At 41.4% G+C, this 19,306-nt stretch overlaps 1 protein-coding gene across 1 annotated transcript in view; it reads right to left on the bottom strand.

Moving 5' to 3' along the window:
- Positions 1 to 19,306, bottom strand: part of LOC109924299 (receptor-type tyrosine-protein phosphatase U-like) — a 289,829-nt gene that overhangs the window by 47,495 nt on the left and 223,028 nt on the right. Inside the window, exons 20-21 of the mRNA XM_048612922.1 lie at positions 17,464 to 17,561; positions 10,198 to 10,314 (exon numbers count right to left, since the gene is read on the bottom strand). Coding sequence (XP_048468879.1) covers positions 10,198 to 10,314; positions 17,464 to 17,561 — 215 coding nt within the window. The remainder of the gene's footprint in view (positions 1 to 10,197; positions 10,315 to 17,463; positions 17,562 to 19,306) is intronic.

Below are 19,306 nucleotides of genomic sequence, written 5' to 3'. Positions count from 1 at the left end.
CCCTATTTATTTCAGAACCCCCTTCCTCCCCCCCATTTCTGAAGAAGGGTCTAGGCCCGAAACGTCAGCCTTCCTGCTCCTCTGATGCTGCTTGGCCTGCTGTGTTCATCCAGCTCTATACCTTGTAATCTCTAAAAGAACAAGGTGGCTTATTGAAATGGTAAGCAACTGGAAAGTTAGGGTCATTCCTATGGACAGAATGGAGGTGCTCTGCAAAGCAGCCTAGTGGTCTGTATTTAGTCTTGCCAATGTGAAGGAAACTGCATTGTGAGCACCAAATCCAACAGACTAGATTAAAAAAAGTGCAAGTAAAACTGCTTCACCTGGAAAGTGTGTTAAGGGATTTGGACAATGAGGAGGGAGGAGGTAAATAGGCAAGTTACACATTCTGCAATTGCATGGGAAAGTTGCATGGATGTGTGAGGAAGTGTTCAGAGTGACAGAGAAGTGGACCGGGGTGTCATGGAGGAACAGTCCTTGCAGGATGCTTTTGAGATTATTTCTTTGAATCGCTATAGTATGGAAGCAGGCTGTTCAGCCCATCAAGTCTATATCAACTCTTCAAAAATCTTCCCATCCAGACTCATCCTGTCCCTGTAACTCTGCATTTCCCATGACCATCCCACCTAGCCTGCACATCTGTGGATTATGGGAGGAAACTGTAAAACCTGGAGGAACCCACGCAGACATGGCAAGAATGTGAAAACTCCACACAGATAGTTGCCTGAGGCTGGAATTAAACCCAGGTCCTGGCACAGTGAGGCAGCAGTGCTAACGACTAAGCCACCGTACACCCTGCAGCACACATTCTGGAACTGACCAGAGACCAGGTTGTATTAGATTTGTTGTGGTGTGATGAGGCAGGACTAATTAATGACTCCAGAGTGAAGGCACATAAAGTAGCAATTAACACAATACCTTACCTCCAATTTGAAAAGAAGAGGATTGGGTCTAAGATTAATATTTTTACCCTAAATATTGCTAAAGGAGACAAGAGGAGAAGTCCAGACTTTTCATCTTATCATCATGGGGACTATGATGCAAGAAACAGGCTGGACAGCAAGAGAAGTGGGTGTTGATTGGTTGGTTCTTTATTCGCAGGGAGATGTGGCAAGAACAATTATCCGTCAATCTTAGATCTCAGATTAGGCAGATAGACTCTGATTGGTCAGCGTATTGACTTGGGATTGCAACAGAAATTGGCAGTCTTCATGACCTTTATTTCCTTGAGAATCTTATAATGTACAGGCAAAATCCTTTTGCCTACATGAAAGAGAATGTCTGCTGACACCTTCAAAAATGCTTTCAGTATGCATATTGAAAACACGCACACGAAGTATCCCTGCCAGTAATGTCATTCCAGCCCATTAACTCATATTCATTCTGCTTATCCAGGTGTGGGCATTTTTCACTGGCAGAATGTATCACAAACTGTGCATGTGCAGAACCTTCTGCATGTGCAATATGAACCTTTCAGGAGTGGCAGGAGACACAGCCTACATAAAATGTAGGACCTGCATATTAATATATGTAGCTATGCAACATGTGCAACATTTTGATCATGGTGACTGATGATGGTTTCTGGTATAATTCTGCCTGGTGATACATGACAGGATTCACCCTCATAGCTCCATGTATATTCTATTTTACTTATAAATGGCTATGCACACCATGAATTGGCCAAATAGTTGTGTGACCTGTTGTAACCAGTTTTAAATGAATTTTCCACATACTCTGAAAGGTTCCTTCATTTTCACAAACTATATTCAAGACCTACATATTGACAGCAATAGCATATTCATGTGGTCTTTTGACATTGCTAACTTATTTACAAACATACCCCTCAAAGAAGTCATTGACATTTGCCACTATACCATGGCAATCTAAATGTGCCACTGGTGTCTGAATCTGTGTGCATCGAAATCATCAACTTAGCAACTTAGGCAGTTGAGTTCAGTTTCAATGACACCAAGTACACCCAAGGAGATGTGATCCCCTCTAGCCTAACTCTTGCTAATATCTTTGTTGGTTACCATATGCAATGTATCTTTGATGGAGGAACCATTAATGTCCTACACCTGGATATGCCCAATACATAGACAACATATTTGTGATATTTGAAGCTGCAGCAACATCAAAGAATTTTTTACATAACTTAATAAATTCGAAAACAAACAATAAAAAGACTGCTGGGGAAACCCAACAGGTTTGGTAATATCTGCAGAGAGAGAAATAGAGTAAATGTTTCAAGTCTAGAATGGCTCTTCATAATGAGTGCTAACACCATTTCTCTCCACAGATGCAACCAGATCTGCCCAGTTTCTCCAAAATTTGTTTGTGTCTCTGTTTGTTTCAGATTTACAGCATACGCTATATTTCTCTTTTAAAAAACTCTATTCTGCTCTTTAATTTGACACTGAAATTGAGCAATCAAATGAGCTCTCTTTCCTTGACGTATTAGTTGAAGGATCTGTCAATGTGTCCTCCTTTATGATATATAGAAAACCTTGATTCATTGGTCAATATACATGTTGGGCTTCCTACACTTCCAGACACTACATTGCCTCATTGGCAAAATCACGAGTAGGATTCTAATCATCTGCTCATTGTGTAAGCTGTGAGAAGGCCTACTAAAATTATGCTGCATGATGATAGCTAGCCTGATCAAATCATTACTTGCTGTATATTACAAAACTAATGAAAGGACATTTGTCTACTATTTTTGACCCTGAATGGTGCACAATAAGAGGAAGATATCTCAAAAATTTGAAGAATTGGTGGAGCCACTGTCTCATGCTGTCACAAGTGGCTTTTTTCACTAACAGAATGCTGTTATCAATCCAAAATGACATTTTGCCTACCAAGCAAACAGGTGATGTGATATCAGTTTCAGTGCTGGTAGGCTGTATGTCCCAATGACTGGTGGACCATATCAGAAAACGTGTCCTTTAGATCATTTGTAGTAGGTAGCAGGCTGATTGTACTAAAGCACTATGTGCTTGCATGCCTCAGAAAAGTATGTTCATGACAAGATGTCATTCTAATATTGGAAACTGAAAGGGGAAAGCCAGTTAAAATAACAGCTTAAATAATCTTACGTGTGATAGTAATTGGAGGAAGTAATGCAGTGAAGGAAAAATAGTTGAATTAATCCAGTATATTAAGGTTGCATGAGGCCAGACATGTTAGCAGAACAAATGGGGCACAACAGAGGAGAAAGGATTAAAGTGAATGGTCATGCTTCACAGTTATAAAAGAATCATACAGGACAGTGAAATTATGCAATACTGTAGTGATTGGAATAAGGGCCAGGTGGATCTCTGAGCATGAGATCTCTGATTGATGTTGTTAACCTAGGCCAAACAGGCAGCTCTGGCTGACAGATATAAGCAGGAGTCTTAGAGAGTCTCCTCGTTCGAGGGACTGGCTCTAAGCTACTCAGAGTCCATCTACAGTGCACATGTAAATAAAAACTGACTTGGTGATGTGATATCTGCCTCGTTGGAGTTATTTCAGCAGCAATGAGAGAAAACAGTATGCTCCTGAAGAAAATTTGCTCACAATGGTTGACTTTGAGGTGGAGTAAGCATTTCTGGCATCATGCCTTTATTTGAGAAGTTTGACTTGTTCGATATTGCCATCAAAGGCTGGACCCAGTATGTGGAAAGAATGCGTTATTTTTTCTGGGCAAATGACAATGGGGCAGATGAAAAGTAATGATTAATTCTTCTGACTGCTTGTAGATCTGCGGCTTTTTCGGTTATTGGGAACCTAACTTTCCCTGAGGCACGAGATACTGAAAACTTTCAAGAGTTGACAGATTAAGGAAGGAATATTATGACCCCGAAGCTACTCTAATTCTGAGATATGATCGGTTTCGTTCAGCAGTTCAAGAACTAGGGGAATCCATATCTTGATTTTTGATGAGGTTAAAAAAACTAGCAGAGGCATGTGATTTTGGGTTAACTTTGAATGAGACACCATCTGGTACGTGGGATTAATGATGTAAGCATGCAAAGGCGCCTACCAGCTGAAGCCCAACTGGATGTCAAACAGGCACTACAACTGGCTTTATCATTGGAAAATGCAGCAAGTGGAACATGTGAACTACAGGGTATCCCAATGGAAGAGGACACCCTCATCTATCTGACCGAGCTTGGGGAATACCTCTTGAGTGTAGGCAATCACATAGCCTCACACAGGACATTTCCTAAGCAGAGGGATTCTAGGTCAGCCCACAGCAAAAGCCCAAAACAAAGCTAAGCCACAGCAACTAGTTAATAAGTTCTTCAGGATCCAGGCCGGCAACTCATTGTCGTTGCTGCCAGTATGCAGACTCAAGTCAGTAAAGGAGGCTTATGAGGCCTGACTTGAGTAAGAGAACTCATAGGCCAATATCCAGGGAAGAGCATACCCTAGAAAGTCCACCTACGTGTGGCTTAGAACAGGTAAATTGCTTCGTAACATCCAAATCAGAACCAATCAAAATAAATGTCTAGTTAAATAGTCACCTGGTTCCAATAGAGGTCGATACTGGTGCACTCTGGACTCCAACCCTTAGGTTTGTGCAAGACCTCGGTCAGACTGAGAACATATACTGGGGAGCCTTTACAGGTTAAGGTATGGCCTTGGTTCCAGTCTCCAATGAAATGGCATTGGTGCACTTACCACTAATTGTTGCAAAGGTTTGGGCCCAAGCTTGATGGGGCGGAATTTGTTGAGCAAGATTCACCTTGATTGCCTCAACATTTTTCAATTAGAAAATGGCTGCCTGAATGAAGTCCTAATTAAGTACTCGGAGGTTTTTCAGGAAGGTGTAGGGACTATCAAAGAAGCTAATGCCACCCTACATGTTGATCAGGAAGCAATTCCCAATTCTGCAAGGTCCACTCAGTGCCATTTGCATTATGTGCAAAAGTACAAGCAGAAATCAGAAGTCTGGAAAGCGAAGGAATCATCAAACAATTTGTGATTGGGCAGGATCAGTTGTACCAATTATGAAGCCTGGTCAGCTTGCCTTTGTGGGAATTTTAAGCAAATGGTAAACTGCACCTCACAGCTGAATAGACATCGAATCCCTTGTATAGCTGATTTGTACGCAAAACTGGTAGGGATTTGTCCTTCATGAAGATGGACATGAGTCAAGCATACCTGCAATTGCAACTAGATGAGGAGTCCAAGAAGTATGCACAATTAATACCCATGAGGGTTTGTACCAATATTCAAAACTGGGGTACATAAGCCTGCGCCCTTTTTCAGCAGATGATGGAGAACATTTTACAAAGTCTACCCCGGGTTGCCATTTATCTGGATGACATGCTAATAAACAGGAAAACTAATAAAGAGCACTTGGAGAACTTGGACATAGTGCTTAAAGGTTTCCCCCAGCCAGGTGCATGCCTTATGAGGGAAAAATGTATGTTCCAGGCATCCGAAGTGACCTACTTGGGCTACAGAGTTGACAGGACCAGGTTACACCCATTGGAAGATAAAGTGAGGGTGATCAAGGGGGTCCCGGCTCGTGCGTCTGTACCAGAGCTGAGGACTTTCCTTGGTTTGGTGATTTATTACAGAACATTCAAACGTAACCAGGCCTCCATCTTAGCAACCTTAGACTTAAAGGTTCAGCGTTGGAAATTGTCACATAGCCAAGAAGTAGCCTTAAGAGAAGTAAAGAAGCAGCTATCGCCATCTAAGGTGTTGGCCCACTGTGATACCAAGTGAGATGTGGTACTAACATGCAAGGCCTTCCCATACAGTACTGGGGTAGTATTGGCTCACTGGTGGCCTAACAGAGAGGAACGCCCGATAGCGTATGCTTCCTGGACTTTGGCTGATGTCGAACGCAAATACGTCCAGATAGAGAAGGAAGGTTTGGCGGTCATTTTTGGTGTGAGAAAGTTATACCAATATCTTTATAGATGTAAATTTGTCATAGTAAGGGACAACAAACCTCTGCTAAGGCTACCTAAAGAAGGCAAGGCTGTGCCACCAATACCTTCTGGTTTAATTTGGCAGTGGCCTCTTATTCTGACTGCATACAATTGCAAGTTAGAACACTGTCCGGGCAGCCAAGTGGAATTGCTGATGCCTTAAGCCACTTCCCTCTGGCAGATACACCACCCCTGGTGCTGCCACTGGAAAAGTCCATTTTGGTTTTAGACTTCCTAGACACCCTTCTGGTCACCGCTGACAATATCCAAGTGTGGACACAAAAAGATCCCATCCTGGCAAAACTAAAACAACTGGTGGTGATGGGGGAAACAAAAGGGCTATCACAACCAGAACTGAAACCTTTCTGGACCCAGTCAGACTGGATCACCGTGGAGGACAGCATATTATTATGGAGAGCAAGAATGATTGTCCCGAGTAAAGGTTGCCACCTGAACTCAATCAGGGTCATCTGGGAGTTTCCAAAATGAAAATGTTGGCAAGACTTTATGTCTAGTGACCAGAATTGGATACTGACATAGCCTCATTGGTGGGGCAGTGCCCAAAGTGCCAACAAGGATAAAAACTGCTGCCAGCAGCTCTCTTACATTTGTAGGAATGGCTGGGCAAACACTCGTCTGAGTTACACACAGAGTATGCCGGTTCTTTCATGAGCTTAATGTTCTTGGTCATTGTGGATGACCGTTCAAAATGATTGGACATGCATAGCGTTCAATCAGCAAACTCAGGGTTGACAATTGAAAAACTGCGAGCATCATTTACCATATACGAATTCCCAGAAGTATTGGTCACGGACCATTGGGATGTCATTTACCAGCAGTGAATTTGAGTATTTCCTAAAGTTGAATGGCATTCAGCATGTTTGGACAGCTCTATATTATCCATTGTCCAATGATCTGGTGGAAAGAGCGATCCAAACATTGAAGGCAGTCTTAGAGAAAGCTTCACTTGATACCAAACTGTCCTGGTTCCTGTTTAATTATAGAACCATCTCTCAGACATCTACAGGGATACCTCCAGCAGACTCCTTTATTCTTTACTCATTCACGGAATGAGGGCGTCGCTGGCCAGGCCAGCTCATCCCTAATTGCCCAGAGGGCAGTTAAGAGTCAATGACATTGCTGTGAGTCTGGAGTCACATGTAAGCCAGACCAGGTAAGGATGGCAGTTTCCTTCCCTAAAGGACATTAGTGAACCAGATGGGTTTTTCCTGACAATTGGCAAGGATTCATAGTCATCATTATCCTAAATTCCAGACATTTATTGAATTCAAATTCCACCGTCTGCAATGGCGGGATTCAAACCCAGGTGCCCAGAACTTTATCTGGATATCCGGATTAACAGTCCAGCAATAATACCACTAGGCCATTGCCTCCCCTGATCCACACCAGCTAAACCTGATATTCTTGGACCTGAGGAGGGAGGGTGAAACGGCAGTGGGAACACCAATGCCAGCCAAATGCCTCCTCTAAAAAAGAGAGATAGTTTACTTCACGGGATGAAGTTTAGTTTCGAAACCACTGAAATGGCCCTGCCTGGGTGAGAGGTGAGTTCGACATGAAGTCAGATCCGTGACATACAAGGTTTAGGTAGGTGAGGCAGTCCTGAACAAACATATAGAAGCTGCTACCTCGCAAATGGGGCAGGAGCAGAGCATACCTGGCTCATCAGAACAGCCAGAAAGGCTGTCAGAATCCATGGGCTTTCCCCATCTGTCTTGAATCGAAGAAACTTCAGAATCTGAGATGGATGCAGCCGATGTTGCAGCCTTGATACAACTACCTCCTGAAGAATAGCAGGAAACTCTCCTGAGATGCTCCAGGTGCAAGAGATGGGCTATGGTCTGGTAAACATTGCCTGTGTCCGAATCAGAGGAACCCGAACTGGGGCAAAAATGTCCCAGGAAAAATTACAAGAAAAAGAATAGGCCGACATCTCTGGACTTAGGTGGGGAGGGATGTAGTGATTAGAACGAGGGCCAGGTGGATCTCAGCATGAGATCCTTGATTGGGGTTATTAACCTGGGCCAATCAGAGAGCTGTGCTGATGGATATAAACAGGAATCTCTGTGATTCTCCTCATACTAGAGACTGGCTTTGATCAAGTTAGTCAGAGTCCATATACTGTGCATGTGTAAATAAAATGTGACTTGGTGATGGGATAGTTGCTTCCTTGGAGTTATTTCGATAACCTAACACATTGCCATTTGTGTGGATACTCTTTATTTTACCTTTACTTTCATCATTTTGTTTGGAGCTGTGAACAGTGAGTGGAGAGCTGAAGTTGACCTTTGTACTGTGAGCAGCAGCTTGTTTTTAAAAAAGAGAGAGAACAAACAAACTAGTATTTGCTTATGAGGCTAGGCCTGGAAGTTAATTGCAGATGGATTCTTGTTCAAAGAGCTCTAAAGATGTTTCATCTCTGGAGCATTGTGCTCAAGCAGATGGCAGATTTTTAAAAATTCACTTGTGGGAGATGGGCTTCGCTAGCTGGCCAGCATTTCTTGACCATCCTTAGTTGCCCTTGAGAAGGTGGTGATAAGCTGCCTTCTTGAACCGCTGCAGTCCTCCTGCTGTGGGTTGACCCACAATGCCATTAGGGAGGGAATTCCAGCATTTTGACCCAGTGACAGTGAAGGAACGCCGATATGTTTCCAAATCAGGATGGTGAGTGGATTAGAGGGGAACTTGAATATGATGGTGTTCCCATATGTCTGCTGTCCTTGCTCTTCTAGATGGAAGAGGTCATGGGTTTGGAAGGTGCTGTCTGAGCATTTTTGGTGAATTTCTGCAGTGCATCTTGTAGATAGTACACATTACTGCTACTGAGCATTGGTGGTGGAGGGAGTGGATGCTTGCGAATGTAGTGCCAATCAAGTGGGCTGCTTTGTCCTGGATGGTGTCAAGCTTCTTGCGTGTGGTTGAGACTGCACTCATCCAGGAAAATGGAGAGTATTCCATCACACGCCTGACTTGTGCCTTGTAAATGGTGGACAGGCTTTGAGGAGTCAGGAGGTAAGCTACTCATCGCAGTATTCCTAGCTTCTGACTAGATATTAACTGGAGCATCTCAGGGAGACCAGTGTCAACTAGTTCATGAAAGAGAAACAAAAGTTTGAACGGGTTTGAACTGTGTGTTTTTGTCAGAAAGATTGTGGTGCCAAAGCTAAGGAAAGGAGGTCTGTTTGCTCTCTGGTTATCCTCCTATTATCAACTTATTGGAAGTTCAGAGACTAGAATCTCAGTTATAAGAATTAAGGGAATATTTCTTGAAATATTCTTGAAGCTGTTTTGATTCACTGGTGTCCTCAGAAACCAAGCAAGGTACAACCCCGTGTGCCTGTGTTATTACAGATCATGGGGACTGCTTAAGTGAACAATTATATCTTCCTTTTGTTTTGATTTATCCGTTAACTGTGTCTGTTTTGTGTGAGTGGGGATTAGAATCAAGGAAGATTGAGTCAAAAACATAGACATTAATTAGATTACATTGTTGTTTAACTTTGTTCTGCTAAAACTATTGTACTATTAATTAATTCTTTTTGTTTAAGCTATAACCTTGGTGTTTGGTATTAGTTATTTACGAAGTCTGGTTAGAAACCTTTGGGATAATTTTGAGGGTCATTGAATGCTTTAATTTTACTGTGTTTTGAATACAGGAATTAGGAGAGCGACTTAAATTGTCTGTCTGTCCCTGTGTCATAACATATTGAATTGGGGGCAGTAAACAGATAGGATGTTCCACTAAGTAAAGAAAAGGTGCCCCATCAAAACAAGATTAGAAACATAGCAGTTAGCCATCTGTTTACCTCCCATCCGTGGATGCTGTCTTACCCGCTGTGATCCCCAGCATTTGTTGTGTTCAGTACAGATTCCAGCATCTGCAGTAATTTGTTCCTACCTAAGGTCATTGGGGTTAGATGGGAATGCGGAATTTGAAACACAAGCAGCACAACCATAATCTTATTGATTGGCAGAACATGCAAGAGGTTCTGAATGGCCTGCTTCCAGTTTTGAATACACAAATGTCACTTTGCAAGAAACAGGTCAAAACATATGGCAATTTTTACGTTAAAATACTGAAGGGGCTCGACCCAAAACGTCAGCTTTCCTGCTCCTCTGATGCTGCTTGGCCTGCTGTGTTCATCCAGCTCTACACCTTGTTATCTCATTCTCCAGCATCGGCAGTTCCTACTATCTCTGAACTTTTATGAAGTTGCTCAGCAGAGAAACCTTTGAACCATACCTTTTGAAGTGAGAAGATTCTGACAATATATTCTGCTCGAAACTCTGTTTTAATGAAAGTAACACTTATGTCTCCATACAGCTCTGTGTCATCAGGCCAGTATTTGCAGCAGTTGACCTGTGATATAGAAAAAATACCAAATTTATCCTTTATATAGCTCAATTTTGTTTGCAATTCAAGCTATTAAATATGATTCATTTCTGCCAAATTTACACTCAACTGATGAAGAGAAATGTGTACTATTAAATCAAAGATTATCATACTGTTCTTGACTGCAGACCACCAGACAACATCTTCAGATTGGTTATTCTCTTACAAAAAAATACTACTTGCTGCTTTACTGAGGCAGACTTTCAAATTTAAGAAGATCTACTTGGATTTCAATCATAAAGGCCAGTCTTCTAAAGTCCTTGGAGGCTAATATCTAATCCAGAGATAAGAGATATGCAGAAAGTCTGTTCCAGGCCTACAACCCTGAGAAAAAGCTCAAAGTACTGCTGAAGACTGGTAGATCCTTCAGCAAGCATGGTAAGGGACAGGGCGAATACTTTCTAGAATAGAAGGAATCTTGAAATACTGTTGGAAGCCACAGCAAAGAGGAACAAGGGAGATGCTGGAGAACATTGAGAAAGGGAAGGATTCTGAAAACCAACAGCTGAAAACCAGAAGACCGTGCCTTAATGAAGGAAGATTTCAAGAATCCTATTTGTTTGGGAGACAGCAGAGAAGGACTTTTCCCCAGAGTGTCACACCCTAGCCCCAACTAGTGTTACACTCAGTATAATTTGGATGTATCAACTTTCGACTCCATCTCCAAGTGGATGAGGTTTCCTGTTACTAACGTGTGCTTCAAACATCACTCTCCTGTTAAATTAGTCTCATTGTATGCCTTTGGGAGATGAATTCAGCTGTGACTCCCACTCTGACTGCAATCTAGTGTCACCTGCTGGGAAGGGCATGAACCTAAAGGTGGGGTAATGACAATGGAGGCCTTGATTACAATGCTATTCATGGTTAAGTAGTCATCTGACACTTACTTAAAAATCTGTCACAAACGATTAGAGGTTAGTAACCAGTCCCCGGATCAGAGGTATATCTCATGTTTACAGTTTTTAAGGACGTTAAAGGAGAATATTGAGAGATGCAAAAAAAACCTCGAAAAAGAAGGGACTTCATTAGAGAAAGTTGAATCTTTTGCAATATGTTGTTTGTCTGGAAAATCATGGTTTCTGACTGGCTAATCTCCTGATCCATGTTCTGGGATATAATGTAGCCCTAATGTTTCAGAACATATGTCAAACTTTGATCATTTGAAACTGCTGAGATTTGAACTTATTTATGAAGCCACTTGTAGTGCCAAATCTGTGTGATTTTTGAGAATCATGACACAGAATAATGGGACTTGGCTACTGAGTAACATTGGTCTGTTCTTTAACAATGAGAAGTGCAGAGTTGCCCAGATCTGACCTCAAACTGCCCATTTCATGCACCCTGTTTAAAATTTGGGTGCATTCTCACACAATGCAGATTCACCAAGAAGAAAAGTTAAAATGGTAATCAACTGGTATTTTGCATCAAAATACCTCCCATCTTCCACCTCCATCTGTGTATTGTACTGTCCAATATGGCCTCGTATCTAGAGCTGATGCTATACAGAATGTCAACACCAGTCACGTCTAATTTCAATACACTAATGAACATGTGGGCATACATCAGCAAATACACACACACACACACACACACACACACACACACACACACAGAGTGACATGATAGCAAATTGTTGGAGTGATAGAAAACTGCAAAAAGGCTGCAGTCTCTGGCCAGGCCAGCATTTATTGCCCATTCCTAATTATGTTACAAGTCAACCACATTGAGGATGGTCTGGAGTCACATGTAGACCAAACCAGTTAGGGATGGCCATTACCTTCTCTAAAGGACATTAGTGAACCAGCAATGGTTTCATTGTCACTATTACACTCTTAATTCCAGATTTAAAAAAAAATTCATTTAAATTCCACAACCTCCATGGTAAGATTCAAACCCAGCTCCCAGAATATTACCTGGGTGTCTGGAATAATAATCAGTAATAACAGGCTTCGCCTCCCCTTTCATCTAATAGAATGGCTGGTTATGTTTGGAAATTTTATACATAAAGGGGTTGAAAGAGAAAAGTAAAGGAAGTGTACATAATGAAGTGATTGGGCATAAGATCCTGTGGAGGACTAAAACATAGCACCAGGAAGGTGAACAAGGATGAAGCAGAGGAAATAGGAAACAGCCTCAACTAGTCAAGGAAATGCACCACAACTTTCAATTGTCCTGTGTCCTTTCTATTTTAAATATGTAATGCATTAATTCTTACTTCTGTCAAATAGTCATAACTATTACAATCAAGTTTTTTTTTCAATTTTGGGATGTGAACATCACTGGCATTGTCATGAAGCCAAGTCTTATTGCCCTTGAGAAGATAATGTTGAGCCACTTCCTAGCAGTGCTTGCGAGGCCATTTAAGAAGGCAGCTAAGAACCAACCATAATCCTGTATATCTGGAATCACATTTGGCCTAGACAGGTGAAGGTGGTAGATTTCCTACCCTAAAGGGCACTAGCAAGTCAGATTTTGGACAATCTGGTAGTTTCACAATCACCATTACTGATATAAGCTTATTATTCCAAATTTAATTTAATTGACTGAATTTAAATTCCTCAGCTGCCTTGATGGGATTTGAACCTATCACTGGCTAATTGGTCTGGGACTCTACAAATATAGGAGCAGTGGTGGATCATCAAGTTCTTTGAGCATGTTCTACTATTCTAGATCATAGCTGATCATTTATCTGAAAGCCATTTTTCCACTCTTATCCCCATGCTTCTTGAAATCATTAGAATATAGAAATTTGTTTATCTCTGCCCTACATGTACTCAATGACTGAGTTTCCACACCCCTCCATGGTCAAGAATTCCAAAGATTCATGAGCCTCAAAATGAAAAAAAATCCTCATCTTAGCCCAAAGGATCTTGCCCCTTATTCTAAGACTGTGTACCCTGGTTCTAGACCCCCAGCCAGGGCAGCCATCCTTTCTGCATCTTCCCTGTTGACCACATTAAAAATTTTGTAGATTGAAATAAGATCACCACTTATTCTTTTAAACTGAAGAAGATGGGCACGGCATCCACCATCTATCCTATGGACAGTTCTGCCATCGCAGGAATTGTCCAGTGAGCCTCTGTTAATGAACGTGATGCTGCCATATATAGTGCCAGTATAAAAAAATGAACAGAATAAAAATTAACGACGCTGGATGCCTTAGAAACAAGAGTAGACAAACTAGCTCTTCAAGGCCACTCTACCATTAAAGTTATTGCTAATCTGTACCTCAACTCCACTCTTCCACCTTTTCTTAACATCCCACAATTACTTGAACAAACAAAAAATTTGATACTTGCAATGTCTTTGATTGCATGATTGTTGGATTATAATGCCTGCTTCCTATCCATGAATCTGAACAAATGGAAAGCTGGATAAGCTCTATTAAGGTGAGTGTGCTCCTCCCAATTATTCTATATTTGTTGTGGCTAACTGATCATGAACATACAGATGGGGGATTAGGAAATACACCCTGCAAAACTCTTTTCATACTTTAGTTGCCTCTAGACTTGACTTTCAACACTTGTCTGCCTGGCCTCCCAACTTTGTCCCTCTGAAAACCTGAGCACATCTAAAAGCATCCCATGCAAATTCTAACTCACATCAGGTTCTGCTAATCCAATATACCTGTCCCTATTAAGCTACATTACACTTTCACCAGTATGGCTGTTTGATTCTCATCCGTGATTTTAAATCTCTCCAGGATTACAATCATCTTCACTAGAGAAGGAGATTTCGTAGTGGTACTGTTGCTGGACTAATAATCCAGACACCAGTTAATGCTTCTGGGAACCTGGATTCAAATCTCACCGATGTAGATTGTGGATATAGCTGATAACAATGTTCACATATCCCATCCTCTCAACTGATGAATCAGTACTCCTTCATGTTGAACATAAGCTGGAGGAAGCATTGGTGCATAGAATGTTCGCTGAGCGACGTACTTCAGTTTTCATCAGCACGAGTGGCTCGGCAGCATCACTACTGACTGAGCTGATAGAATCCTGAAGGACATAGCTACCAGATTTTGTCTGTAGCAGGTGCTGAAGAAACTGAAAAAACCAAGAGAGGAAAACATACAAGACTTCATCTTCACCAATCTGCTTGCCACAGCTGTATTTGTCCCTAAATTCCTCTGTAGGAGTCTTGCTGGAAATGAAGTTCCATCTTTACATTGAGGATAATCTCCATTGTGTTGTGTGGCACTACCATTGTGCTAAATTGGATAGATTTTGAACAGATCTAGCATCTCAAGCTTCAGCATTATGCAACATGGTCAAACTTCAGAGCAGCAGAATTGTATTCAAGCACAACCTGCAACATGGGGCTTATTTCCCAATCTACTATGCCACCAAGCCAGGGTGGATCAATTCTGATTCAATGAGAAGTGCAGAGGGTAGCAGCTTGCACACATAAAAATTAGGTGTCAACCTAACCCTAGTTCCAATATAGACTACTTGCATGCCAACTTGCACAAACTGCATGTGCTGGACAAAGAGAAGTAATCTCACAACGAACAGATCAGTTCTAAACTCTGTAGTCCTGTCACATTCAGTTGTAAATAGTGGTGGACAATTAAACAACTCATTGGAAAAGGAGGCTTTCAGAAACAATCCCATTCTCGATGTTGAGGATGCCTGGTACATCAGTGTAAAAAATGAGGCTGAAGCACTTGCAACAATCTTTAACCAGAATTGCTGAGTGGATGATCCATCTTGGACTCTGCCTGTGGTTTCCAGCATCACAGCCAATTTGATTCATTCCATTTAATATCAAGAAATGACTGAGGGCACTGCATGCTGCAAAGGCTATGAGCCCTGACAGCACCCCAGCAGCACTGCTGAAGATTTGTGCTCCAGAATTTGCCGTGCCCCTAACCAAACTTTACTACAGCTATCACATTGGCACCGACCTGACAATGTGGAAAATTACTGAAGCAATTTCTATACACACAAATTTGGACAACTCTAGGCCCATTAAACTACTCTCAGTCATCAGCAAAGTAATAAAAGAATGCATCAAGGTATTGAACTGCACTTGCAAAGGAATGACCTGATCACTTACGCTCAGTTTGGATTCTGCCAGAGTAACTCAGTTCCTCACTTCATGATAGCCTTAGTCCAAGCACGGACCAAAGAGGTGAACTCAAGCAGTGAGATGAGAGTGACTGCCCTTGGCATCTAAACAATATTTGATCTAGTATGACATGAAGGAATCATTGCAAAACTGGACTCAATGAGAATCAGCAGCAAACATTCTTTGGGAAAACAGCAGAAGGGAAAATAGGTTGGGCTTAGTGGAGATCAGTCTTCTCAGTTCTGGGAGATCAGTCATCTTAGCTCCAGGACGTAATGACAGAGATTTCTAAGGGTAATATGTTCTTGGCACAACCATCTTCAACTGCTTCAACAACGACCTTTCCTCCATCTTAAGGTCAGAGTTGGAAATGTTTGCTGATGATCACACAATGCACCATTTGCAACTCTTCATATATCGAAGCAGTCCATGTCCAAATGCAACAAGATCTGGACAATATCCAGCCTGGGCTGACAACTGCCAGGAAACATTCACGTTACACAAGAAATTACAATGACCATCTCCAATAAGACCAAATCTAATCATCACCAATTGACATTCAATGGTATTACCATCACAGAATCCCCACCTGTCAACATCCAGGGTTCTACCACTGACCAAAACCTGAGTTTCAAAACAGTGACATTTGGTGTTGGTTACTTAAGTGAAGGATATTAAACTAACTGTGTTAATACTTCTGGAATATTATCCTAATCCAGTATGTATCAGAGGACCCATGGAGCGTTAATAGATGATTGTTAGTACTGTGCTGTTTTTACAATTAAGAGTGTAAACATTGAGGGCAATCAGTTCATTTCTGGTTTAGGATAATCAAAGACTGATGCTAGCTTAGGAAATTCAGAAATTGTAAGAGTTTGAGCAATTTAGAGGATTGACTCTTGTTTGCCCTTGACCCCTTTGCCTCTCTTAGTATCCTGGGATAGATCCCATCAGGCCCAGGTGACCCATCTGCCTGAATGTTTTTGAAGACACTCAACACAACCTCCTCCTTTTATTATTGACATACACTAGAATATCAACATACCCCTTGATCATCTTACCATCATCTATATCCTTCTCCTTGATGAATACCGATTTAAAGTACTCATTAAGAACCTCACCCACTTCCTCTGGCCTCATGCATAAAGTCCCTCCTTTCTCCTTGAGTGGACCTACCTTTTCCTGAGCTACCTTCTTGCTTTTAATATACATATGAAATGTCTTGGGATTCTCCTTAATCCTCCTTGCCAAGGGCATTTCATGACCCCTTGTAGCTTTCTTAATTCCTTAATCAAAGTTCTTTCCTGCTTTCTTTATATTCCTCAAGGACCTTATCTGATTTCAGTTTCCTAAACCTTACATATGCTTCCTTTTGTCTAGTAGTAATATCAGCTGAGCTCATAACAAACTGTATAGCAAACTGTGCAAGGCACAACTTAATCACAAGAAAAATAGAAAATTTCATGTTGCATTGGGAACTGCTTCAGAGTTTAAAACACCATCCAGCTGCAACTGACTGGAATACAGCACACTAAGGGAAAGGGATGAAAAATAATGGGGTTTCGCTCACTGGTTTCTTCTCCTGCCATACAATCATAGATACTTTAAAATTCCTTGAGGCTCCAGTCCTTGAAACCTTTAGATTACTTTTAGGGAAACATTTTGGGAGATCCTATTTCTTGAGAAACTGTATTGCACATGACAACATCAGGGAATAGGAAATGGGAAATAGGTTCCCTGTCATGTCCAAGCTTCCCCACCACAAAGATGGAGAAAATCAATCCTTGTTATGCCCTACATCTAGTCTTCTTGTTAAAACTGATAGACAGATAGACCTCTAGGCTCAATGTACCAATAAGTCCTATCAGACTATTTATCAACACAACTAGATTGTTGGTAAGGAGGGACTCTGAAGTTATCCAAACCTTTCACTAAGCCTTAATGGAAATGGATGGCATTTTTATATGAGTTCAAATCAATGTAAGATTCTACCAATCTTTTACTTACTCTTTGACAAACTGTGTGCTGTGCTGTGCTTACCTGTCCAACTTCCACCAGTTTGGTAATCATTACGATACATTTGCAACGCTCCTGCCACACCATCCTCCAGAAGTCATACACCATTTCTTGTTTGGGTCCTAAGCAATAAAGAAAAATATTCAGGTTTGAATCACACTTTCAATTGATAAACATAAAAACAAGACAAGGCCATTTAGTCCCACAAGGCTGTTCCACCATTCAATAATATCATAGCTGATCTAATATAACCTGATTGGGATCCAGTTTGACTTTATTCCTCTCTGCTATTGTGGGCCTGGACTTGCAAACCATGCAATAGTTGGACAGCTGATATTTGCTGAAGCAGGTGGGTGGAATGTATGGAATTTTGCATTCTTCTTCTGCTATTTGCATTTGGCTTCCATCTATGCTTGTCGAGTCTCTGAAGCATTTCCTCTTCTCTTCATATAACACCCCTTGCAATCAAAAATCTATCACTGTCAGATTTCAAAATTTTGAATCGATTCAGCATCAATTACAAGTTGAGGAAAAATTTTCTAAACATAAATAGGGTGGCACGGTGGCTCAGTGGTTAGCACTGCTGCCTCACAGCGCCAGGGACCTGGGCTTGATTCTACCCTCGGGCAACTGTCTGTGTGGAGTTTGTACATTTTCCCTGTGTCTGTGTGGGTTTCCTCCAGGTGCTCTGGTTTCCTCCCAGTGTTCTGGTTTCCTCCCACAGTCCAAAGATGTGCAGATTAAGTACATTGGCCATGCTAAATTGCTTGTAGTGTTCAGGGACGTGTAGATTAGGTGGGTTAACGGGGATTGGATCTGGGTGGGATGCTCTGTGGGTCAGTGTGGACTTGTTAGGCTGAAGGGCCTGTTTCTACACTGTAGGGATTCTATCCTATGACAAAGATTGGGAAACATTGAAAGTTCCCTAATCTCACTCTTGAAGCACCTGGCTGTCATTTTAGGCAATGCTCCTAATCCTAGAATCCATGTCCACCAAAAATATTTCTCTCTACCCATCCTATAAGCTCCCTGTAATATTTTGAAACTGCATTCAGATCAACCCTCCACAATTTAAGGTTGAGGAATTTGACTCTAGTAGTTTCTCTATGTAATTTAATCCTTCAGTCCAGATTTCATTGTGGTGTATCTACGCTGCAGTCCCTCCAAGGCTATTGTATTCTTCCTAAAGTCTGGTGTTCAGAACCCAAGACAGTGCTTTAAGTGTGGTCTACTTACAGATTTGTACAGTTGTAGCATGAGATCTTCCATCTTGTACTTTAGTTCTTCAGAAATAAACAACTGCACACATTAATTTCTTTGATATATTTAGTACCTGCCTGGGACATTTTATTGATTTATGTACATGGACTCGTAAGTCACCTTGGACCTCCACTGTTTTCAGCCCTTCATCATTTATAAAGTAGTCCATTCTTTCCTTTTTGGATCCAAAGTAGATCACCTCACAAATCTGACATTCAAATCCATTTTCTACAATTTTACCTATCTACTTAATCCATTAATGTTGCTGTTCAATTTACTGCTTCTATCGGTGCTGATTGTAACTGTATCTATCTTTCTGTCATCAACAAACTTAGAAATGTAATCCTCCATTCTATCATCTCAGTTGTTAATCAATGGATATTCCTATGATCACAGTTAAAAAGAAATAATTTATTGTGAAATACTCTGGGATTCACAGTGGGGTGCTTTTTAAAATTGCAGCTCTCTTTACTTCCTCTCATTAACCTGCACAGCAAATCTTGCATCTATGATGAACGTCTTGCTTCCATTTGCTGTTGTTTAAGTTCCCTCCCAGCAAATTCCATCTAATGGTATGTGATACAATCCATTCCCTACTCTCTACCTA

The sequence above is a fragment of the Rhincodon typus genome, chromosome 27 (assembly GCF_021869965.1).
Source record: "Rhincodon typus isolate 14 chromosome 27, sRhiTyp1.1, whole genome shotgun sequence".
Lineage (NCBI taxonomy): Eukaryota > Metazoa > Chordata > Chondrichthyes > Orectolobiformes > Rhincodontidae > Rhincodon > Rhincodon typus.
Note: the sequence above shows the minus strand (reverse complement) of the source record. Positions and strands in the feature narration are given on the sequence as shown.